The sequence below is a fragment of the Stylophora pistillata genome, chromosome 12, assembly GCF_964205215.1.
Source record: "Stylophora pistillata chromosome 12, jaStyPist1.2, whole genome shotgun sequence".
NCBI classification, from domain to species: domain Eukaryota; kingdom Metazoa; phylum Cnidaria; class Anthozoa; order Scleractinia; family Pocilloporidae; genus Stylophora; species Stylophora pistillata.
In genome coordinates, this window is record NC_142530.1 from 13,137,501 (window position 1) to 13,147,993 (window position 10,493).

Genomic DNA, 10,493 nt, shown 5'->3' on the forward strand with positions numbered 1-10,493 from the left:
AGAGAGACAGTAACAGTGACAATGAAAGCTATTGACAGTGAGTGAGACAGTAACAGTGACAATGACAGAAACTGTGAGAGAGACAGTAACAGTGACAATGAAAGCTATTGACATGAGTGAGACAATAACAGTGACAATGACAGAAACATTGAGAGAGACAGTAACAGTAACAATGAAAGCTAGTGACAGTGAGTGAGACAGTAACAGTAACAATGACAGAAACAGTGAGAGAGATAGTAACAGTAACAATGAAAGCTAGTGACAGAGAGTGAGACAGTAACAGTGACGATGACAGAAACTGTGAGAGAGACAGTAACAGTAACAATGAAAGCTATTGACAGAGAGTGAGACAGTAACAGTGACAATGAGAGAAACAGTGAGAAAGACAGTAACAGTAACAATGACAGCTATTGACAGTGAGTGAGACAGTAACAGTGACAATGACAGAAACAGTGAGAGAGACAGTAACAGTGACAATGAAAGCTATTGACAGTGAGAGAGACAGTAACAGTAACAATGAAAGCTATTGACAGTGAGTGAGACAGTAACAGTGACAATGACAGGAACAGTGAGAGAGACAGTAACAGTAACAATAAAAGCTATTGACAGTGAGTGAGACAGTAACAGTGACAATGACAGAAACTGTGAGAGAGACAGTGACAGTAACAATGAAAGCTATTGACAGTGAGTGAGACAGTAACAGTGACAATGACAGAAACAGTGAGAGAGACAGTAACAGTAACAATGAAAGCTATTGACAGTGAGTGAGACAGTAACAGTGACAATGACAGAAACTGTGAGAGAGACAGTAACAGTAACAATGAAAGCTATTGACAGTGAGTGAGACAGTAACAGTGACAATGACAGAAACAGTGAGAGAGACAGTAACAGTAACAATGAAAGCTCTTGACAGTGAGTGAGACAGTAACAGTGACGATGACAGAAACTGTGAGAGAGACAGTGACAGTAACAATGAAAGCTATTGACAGTGAGTGAGACAGTAACAGTGACAATGACAGAAACAGTGAGAGAGACAGTAACAGTGACAATGACAGAAACAGTGAGAGAGACAGTAACAGTAACAATGAAAGCTAGTGACAGTGAGTGAGACAGTAACAGTGTCAATGACAGAAACAGTGAGAGAGACAGTAACAGTAACAATGAATGCTCTTGACAGTGAGTGAGACAGTAACAGTGACGATGACAGAAACTGTGAGAGAGACAGTGACAGTAACAATGAAAGCTATTGACAGTGAGTGAGACAGTAACAGTAATAATGACAGAAACTGTGAGAGAGACAGTAACAGTAACAATGAAAGCTATTGACAGTGAGTGAGACAGTAACAGTGACAATGACAGAAACTGTGAGAGAGACAGTAACAGTAACAATGAAAGCTATTGACAGTGAGTGAGACAGTAACAGTAACAATGACAGAAACAGTGAGAGAGACAGTAACAGTGACAATGAAAGCTATTGACAGTGAGTGAGACAGTAACAGTGACAATGACAGAAACTGTGAGAGAGACAGTAACAGTGACAATGAAAGCTATTGACATGAGTGAGACAATAACAGTGACAATGACAGAAACAGTGAGAGAGACAGTAACAGTAACAATGAAAGCTAGTGACAGTGAGTGAGACAGTAACAGTAACAATGACAGAAACAGTGAGAGAGATAGTAACAGTAACAATGAAAGCTAGTGACAGAGAGTGAGACAGTAACAGTGACGATGACAGAAACTGTGAGAGAGACAGTAACAGTAACAATGAAAGCTATTGACAGTGAGTGAGACAGTAACAGTGACAATGAGAGAAACAGTGAGAAAGACAGTAACAGTAACAATGACAGCTATTGACAGTGAGTGAGACAGTAACAGTGACAATGACAGAAACAGTGAGAGAGACAGTAACAGTGACAATGAAAGCTATTGACAGTGAGAGAGACAGTAACAGTAACAATGAAAGCTATTGACAGTGAGTGAGACAGTAACAGTGACAATGACAGGAACAGTGAGAGAGACAGTAACAGTAACAATAAAAGCTATTGACAGTGAGTGAGACAGTAACAGTGACAATGACAGAAACTGTGAGAGAGACAGTGACAGTAACAATGAAAGCTATTGACAGTGAGTGAGACAGTAACAGTGACAATGAGAGAAACAGTGAGAGAGACAGTAACAGTAACAATGAAAGCTATTGACAGTGAGTGAGACAGTAACAGTGACAATGACAGAAACTGTGAGAGAGACAGTAACAGTAACAATGAAAGCTATTGACAGTGAGTGAGACAGTAACAGTGACAATGACAGAAACAGTGAGAGAGACAGTAACAGTAACAATGAAAGCTCTTGACAGTGAGTGAGACAGTAACAGTGACGATGACAGAAACTGTGAGAGAGACAGTGACAGTAACAATGAAAGCTATTGACAGTGAGTGAGACAGTAACAGTGACAATGACAGAAACAGTGAGAGAGACAGTAACAGTAACAATGACAGAAACAGTGAGAGAGACAGTAACAGTAACAATGAAAGCTAGTGACAGTGAGTGAGACAGTAACAGTGTCAATGACAGAAACAGTGAGAGAGACAGTAACAGTAACAATGAATGCTCTTGACAGTGAGTGAGACAGTAACAGTGACGATGACAGAAACTGTGAGAGAGACAGTGACAGTAACAATGAAAGCTATTGACAGTGAGTGAGACAGTAACAGTAATAATGACAGAAACTGTGAGAGAGACAGTGACAGTAACAATGAAAGCTATTGACAGTGAGTGAGACAGTAACAGTGACGATGACGGAAACTGTGAGAGAGACAGTAACAGTAACAATGAAAGCTATTGACAGTGAGTGAGACAGTAACAGTGACGATGACAGAAACTGTGAGAGAGACAGTGACAGTAACAATGAAAGCTATTGACAGTGAGTGAGACAGTAACAGTGACAATGACAGAAACTGTGAGAGAGACAGTAACAGTAACAATGAAAGCTATTGACAGTGAGTGAGACAGTAACAGTGACAATGACAGAAACAGTGAGAGAGACAGTAACAGTGACAATGAAAGCTATTGACAGTGAGAGAGACAGTAACAGTAACAATGAATGCTCTTGACAGTGAGTGAGACAGTAACAGTGACAATGACAGAAACAGTGAGAGAGACAGTAACAGTAACAATGAAAGCTATTGACAGTGAGTGAGACAGTAACAGTGACAATGACAGAAACTGTGAGAGAGACAGTGACAGTAACAATGAAAGCTATTGACAGTGAGTGAGACAGTAACAGTGACAATGACAGAAACAGTGAGAGAGACAGTAACAGTAACAATGAAAGCTATTGACAGTGAGTGAGACAGTAACAGTGACAATGACAGAAACTGTGAGAGAGACAGTAACAGTAACAATGAAAGCTATTGACAGTGAGTGAGACAGTAACAGTGACAATGACAGAAACAGTGAGAGAGACAGTAACAGTAACAATGAAAGCTCTTGACAGTGAGTGAGACAGTAACAGTGACGATGACAGAAACTGTGAGAGAGACAGTGACAGTAACAATGAAAGCTGTTGACAGTGAGTGAGACAGTAACAGTAATAATGACAGAAACTGTGAGAGAGACAGTGACAGTAACAATGAAAGCTATTGACAGTGAGTGAGACAGTAACAGTAATAATGACAGAAACTGTGAGAGAGACAGTGACAGTAACAATGAAAGCTATTGACAGTGAGTGAGACAGTAACAGTGACGATGACAGAAACGGTGAGAGAGACAGTGACAGTAACAATGAAAGCTATTGACAGTGAGTGAGACAGTAACAGTGACAATGACAGAAACAGTGAGAGAGACAGTAACAGTAACAATGACAGAAACAGTGAGAGAGACAGTAACAGTAACAATGGAAGCTAGTGACAGTGAGTGAGACAGTAACAGTGTCAATGACAGAAACAGTGAGAGAGACAGTAACAGTAACAATGAATGCTCTTGACAGTGAGTGAGACAGTAACAGTGACGATGACAGAAACTGTGAGAGAGACAGTGACAGTAACAATGAAAGCTATTGACAGTGAGTGAGACAGTAACAGTAATAATGACAGAAACTGTGAGAGAGACAGTAACAGTAACAATGAAAGCTCTTGACAGTGAGTGAGACAGTAACAGTGACGATGACAGAAACTGTGAGAGAGACAGTGACAGTAACAATGAAAGCTATTGACAGTGAGTGAGACAGTAACAGTGACAATGACAGAAACAGTGAGAGAGACAGTAACAGTAACAATGAAAGCTATTGACAGTGAGTGAGACAGTAACAGTGACAATGACAGAAACAGGGAGAGAGACAGTAACAGTAACAATGAAAGCTATTGACAGTGAGTGAGACAGTAACAGTGACAATGACAGAAACAGTGAGAGAGACAGTAACAGTAACAATGAAAGCTAGTGACAGTGAGTGAGACAGTAACAGTAATAATGACAGAAACTGTGAGAGAGACAGTGACAGTAACAATGAAAGCTATTGACAGTGAGTGAGACAGTAACAGTGACGATGACAGAAACTGTGAGAGAGACAGTGGCAGTAACAATGAAAGCTATTGACAGTGAGTGAGACAGTAACAGTGACGATGACAGAAACTGTGAGAGAGACAGTGACAGTAACAATGAAAGCTATTGACAGTGAGTGAGACAGTAACAGTGACGATGACAGAAACTGTGAGAGAGACAGTAACAGTAACAATGAAAGCTATTGACAGTGAGTGTGACATGAACAGCGTCAGTGCCGGTGACCATGACAGTGAGAATCGTACTGATAGCGAAAAATTTATCTTAACTTTTAATTCAGAAGTTACTTGACATGAAGGCTTCACGTAGCTGATTTTCTATAATGCCTATTGCCCCTGCGTATGACAATCCTCACACAAACTTAATGACTATTTTTTTAACTTCATGTATTTCTTGGCGAACCAGGTTTTGAATTTTGATAACTAGGCCACAGGCTCTCTAAATCTTTCCCACGACGGGTAACGCTCCATCAAACTGGAAGAACTTCTTCTACTCCGTGACGAAGGAATGTCTGCGGCTGGCTGTAGGAATGAATGCTTTGTTTGATCTCTAGATCGTCATCTAGATCACCATCTTTGCTTAGGCTGACTGAGGGCTGGAAGCGTAGTCTAGATAATAAAGAGATCGTGGCGGTTACATCAATGGATTTGTCAAAAGCTTTCGACACCGTACCTCCTGCTTTGCTACTAGCGAAACTGAAAGCGTATGGTTTGCATGAATCCAGCTGTGCCCTTATCGGTGACTACTTGACGGATAGAATGCAGTGAGTGAAAATTGGTGATACTCATTCGGATTGCATGAGCGTGAAGCGTGGCGTGCCTCAAGGCAGCGTCCTGGGAACCATGTTTTTCAACATGTTCCTCAATGACCTCATCTTTCACATTAAGTCTGTAAAACTAAACACTTATGCTGATGACTGCCAAGTGCACACATCTAACGTAGACCCAGTAGCCTTAGAACAGCGGATCAATCATGATGTACAAATAGCAAACAAATGGTTCGAAGACAATGGGATGAAAGCCAACCCCGCTAAACACCAAGGGATGGTTCTTGGCAAAACCGATTACCCTTCTCCTTCTCAACCACAAGATGCCTAGAACTTTTTGGAATAATTCTTGATAATGAACTTAATTTCAAGGAACACATATACTCTGTATGTAAAAAAAACAAAAACAAAATCGGTTCAGTGTCTTCAAAAGATTTGGCAAACTTATTTCTACCGAAATTATGCTTCGGCTTTATAAAACGTTTATGTTACCCCATTTTCACTACTGTTCAATGATATGGCACTTTTGTAATTCAGAGGACTCTGTTAAACTGGACATCTTAAATACACGTATTTTAAGATTTATTTTAAAAGACTGGGACTCGAACTATGATGATCTTTTAGACAAGGCAGGTATGTGTGGTTTAGCCAACAGGCTCCGGTTGTTCAAAGGGCGGATAACGCTATCCAGCAGATAAATCGCTATCCAGCGGATAAGTGTTACCAAAACGTACTGCGCTCTCCACCGGATAGAGATTTATCCAGTGTATAGCGTTATCCATCCTTTGAACAACCGGGGCCAGGAGGATACAAAATATGATGATTTGTATATTCAACTGTCTCCATCTTGGTGAATATCCGTGCTATTTGAAACAACTGATCAAGCTACGATCTACTGCTTACTGCCTAAGGGGCACCAATATTTTATCACTTCCTAAGCCGTTTACTACCACATATGGTCTAAATTCTTTTAGCTATTCATCTGTTAAGTACTGGAACTCCCTCCCTGACCACTTTAGAAAGACTGTAGACTATAGTGGATTTAAGTGCAAACTGTTAGTGCACGGTTTCTGTTAATATTACATTAATATTACATTATATTATTATATTAATGATTATTATATTATATTAGGAATTATTTTTTCATCTTTTTAGCCTTGTTCTTGCTGTAACTTTTAAAATTAGCAATTAGGATCGGAGATACTAGCTTGTACGTTCAGTTTGATTGACAGTTGCGGAATTCGGCGAAGGGACTCTAGTATTCCCTGAACTTTATCAGTTGACCAATAGTATCCCAGCAGTGCTGGATGTGTATTTCTTTATGCCGGACTTACTACGTATTTCGCACTGCAAGTAAATGTCACGGAAAACAATAGCATTCTGCGCGATGTTACACTGAAATCCGAGGATACATAAAGCTTATGTATGTATGTATGTATGTATGTATGTATGTATCATCTCAATTCAATTTGCTGAAGTGCGGGATTGAGTCGCCAACACTCTTCCTCCCTCGCCAAACACTTGTAACCTTTAAGCCATTTGCTGCATTTACTTCCTTGTTGAAAGTCCCCTTCTAACTTCATCTGATGGGTTGAATTCCCCGTTCACCATTTTCTTCGAAAAACTGGCCCATTATCTCTGATTTTTCAGAAAAATCAGAGTTGTCACTACATGAAAGAAGAAGGCTAAGAAACTGAAAAAACGAATGGAATTCTTGACATGTGATGGATGCGAAGATTAATACAAAAAAGAACTACGAGAATCTGTAGATTTGCAGTACACACTAGAGTACAGGCTTTTCCTTCGATGGAAACATGATATCTAATAATATTAAGAAGTGTCGGAAATTTCTCAGCTGTGTTTGAGAGCCGGGTGAAAGGAATTGTCAGCCGTTGTAAATTGAATTAGCTCCTCTCTGGATGAGGAGGTAGCACCGATGTAGTCGTCAATGTAACGACCGTAGAGTTTAGGTTCGGGGCCGTTGTAGTGATTGAAAAATTGGTGTTCGATATAACCTACGAAAAGATTGACGTAATTTTGGTTCCCATGGCTACTCCATTAATTTGCTTTTAAAAGTTGTCCCCGAGTGAAGCAATTGAGAGTCAAAACCAGCAACGCTGGGCGAAGTAGTGTTTAAGAGGTAGGTTCCTTACCAGTATACGTCGATAAAAAATATGCGTGATTACCAGGAGACGTTCATCATTGGAATGATCGTATAAAAAGATGTGATATCCAGAGTTAAAATAAGTTTGCCTACGCCCAGGAAATTAAAATGGGAAAAATTTCAAGGGCGTTTTGGCTGTCTTAAATGTATGATGGTAAAGATATGACAATAGGTGCCATAATTTTGTTTAAAAAAGTTAGTTATGACAACTTACTTACAGAGATGATGGATCGACCTGTGGTGTTAGTGGTTTTTAGGTAAAAAGTAAATACACGAAGTTTTAGGAGTGGTAATGGTGAGATTTGTCGTAGTGGCCGGCAATTCTATTGCCATAAGATGGTTAGTCGTGTTTTTGACCATGATTTGGTTAGTGGAAGTGAGAACTTTGTCCATTTTTTTCCCGAAAAGGGGTGCCAGAAAGTTAACGCAAAGCTTTTTTTGGTAGAGGTCGGCCCGCTAGGCGACTAAGGCGCTGCCTTTGTCGGCCGCTTTGATAATTAGGTCTTCGCGCTTTCATAGACTTTTAAGTGCCGTCCACTCTCCCGAAGAAAGGTCGTAAAAATTTTGCAGTTGCGATTTAATCTAAGTTTTTTAGTTGCCGTAGAAGGCAGTAAGATGTAGTCAGATGTCAGTGAGAAGCAAAAGCAGGAGAAGTAGCCGCAGTTCACCATGAGTTGCAGTTGACCGCAGTTAACCATAAGTTGCTCTGAACTTAGTTTCCCCCATCATTATGACCCAACACGTTTTGGTTGAAGACTTGCGAACGTATAGCTTTAATGAACATGACGTTTTACAAAAAAATATGTCGCCTATCTGAAGGGAAGAATTGATGTCCACGAGCTACTGCTTTTTTACTTTCTTGTCCGCAGAGTTTAGTTTCATTGCTTCCATTAATTTTTGTCGTTCAAGCTCGGTTTCCTTCCTAATCTCTTCCATTTTATCAGCGACATCCTCACTCGGTGAGCTGTGTAAATTGGCTGAATTGTCTAAGATTTGATCTTCCACGTTGGTGACATCAACGGCTGCAGGATGGGAAGAGAAAATTTGTAAGATTCTGTTGCTTTGAGTGTGCTTATGAATTCTGTATAAAGTGTTAGCTTTATCGCCACACATATTAGCAGCAACCGGGCGAACAAAAAACACGACATACAATTTAATGAATGATGTTCCATAAAACGGAATAATAACTGAGAGACTTCGAGCGCCCTGATTTGCCAAGTACTATCATTCATTGCACTAGTAAACCCATAGTTTAAAAAAGCAGTAGACCTCACCTTCCATCAGTTTATTGGCGTAATAGGCCACTCGGGATGTCGGGAGAACACTCGAAAAGTTTGTAAATCACTTGCCTCCTGCGCGTGACTTACACACTTATCTCGTGTTTTCTAAATATCCTGCGCGGGTTATTATGCCGGAAAACCGATAAGGAGTGCAGTTTGTTACTTGAATACCCAATACTCAATCAGCAATGTGGTGGAAAAAACCCTTCCGCTGCAGTGACTCGTATTTCCGAAACGCTCCTATATTGGCCCCGATAAAGATGCTAATTATTGCTAGAAATAAATAAATAAATAAATAAGATTTTTAAAGCATTCTTACGATACATTCTTGCACCATGCCTTCCAAGAAACATTGATCCAAGATGATTGTGTCTGTACATATCAAGAGCGTGATTCATAGAGCGGAATCCTGGATTCTGTGGAGGTATTATTGGTCGTGGAATCATAGTTCCAGTGACAGGCTCCTGATACATCCCATCATTTGGATCTGCGAGAAAAACTGGTCCTGAAACCTGCATATGAGGCCAGTGAGTGTGATAACCATGGTGAAGTCCCCAGGGTATCATGGGATGGTAGCTCGGATGAGAGTAAAAGCCATGAAATGTCGCGTGGGAGACGTAAGGAAACAAATGTGAGATGTGAGGTTCGGGAAACGATGGATATCCGCGATGCAGAGGACTTGGTATTCCAGTTGGTCCAACAAGTAACTCATTTTCTGCATTTGCAGGGGGAAGGTAAGGTCCCTCAAGTATTGATGTCGCCACAGGTGGGACAGCGACGACTTCTTGTCGTCGGTATAAACTCGGATGAGACTTTAGAGGGTGTTCGGGTGGTTTCCCTTGGATTTTGGTGATAGTTACAGTTGGAAACGCATATGGCTCAAAATCGGACCAGTTATGAGTTAGCAAAACCCGAAACTAGGGTGATTCAGTGCATTTCATGCTAACAGCAAAGCAAAGAATTTATTTTTAATTAGACTACGTTTCTGGGTCATTTTCCCGATGCTTGTCACAAATTGTTTGCTTAGTCGAACGAAGGTTGCAAGATTTTAAGAGGGACCAAGGTCGAGCCCTTTTATCTCCACCTTACCTGTTTTTCTGGACGAGGCATAGATAAAAGCTTTCATTGTTATCGTCCTTATTGAAAAATCTAAACTTACTCTGCAAAATACAAAGACTAATAACGAACCATTTTTTAGGACCAGTGAAGGTGCACAAATATCTATCGAGCACTTTACTTGTTGGCAATGACATGCGCTATGTCTCTGTGAGGGGGAAACAAGACGATTGCAACGAAGTCTTGCAGGTTAAAAACTTCGCACCGAAAATTTATCATAATACAGTGTGACAACTTCTCGAGTTTCTGCCTGTTATGAAAAAAATAAATCTGACCTTACCTGTTGCTGGTCGAGCAAACACCTCTTGGCGAAGAACGTTAACTAGTATGAGAAGTCCACGTGCAAAAGCTAGGTGCATTTTTAAAATCGAAGTCAAGTATTTTGATTTGCTCTTACTTTTTGTCCCTCCTAAAAATATTTTTACAACGGAAAATGAACCCTTAAAGTTACTTAGTTTGTACTCGCCACCAGTGAAATTTGTCAAAACAAAGGCAAAACATATCAGGTTTGAGCAAATAGGACCCTTTCTCAGATATTACTCAAATTACTCAGCCACATCGTCACAGATTTTAAATCTAAATTGAGCTCTTTTTTCCAGAAATTCTCAGA

General features: G+C 40.2%; 1 protein-coding gene across 1 annotated transcript; it reads right to left on the reverse strand.

Annotated features, from left to right (window-relative positions):
- Positions 1 to 8,140: 8,140 nt before the first annotated feature.
- Positions 8,141 to 10,147, reverse strand: LOC111328345 (uncharacterized). Its single transcript, XM_088741663.1, has 3 exons — positions 9,857 to 10,147; positions 9,087 to 9,254; positions 8,141 to 8,509 (listed from the first exon to the last, which is right to left on the reverse strand). The coding sequence occupies exons 1-3, from the start codon at positions 9,891 to 9,893 to the stop codon at positions 8,328 to 8,330; spliced, it is 387 nt and encodes a 128-aa protein (XP_088597789.1). The 5' UTR covers positions 9,894 to 10,147; the 3' UTR covers positions 8,141 to 8,327.
- Positions 10,148 to 10,493: the final 346 nt, after the last annotated feature.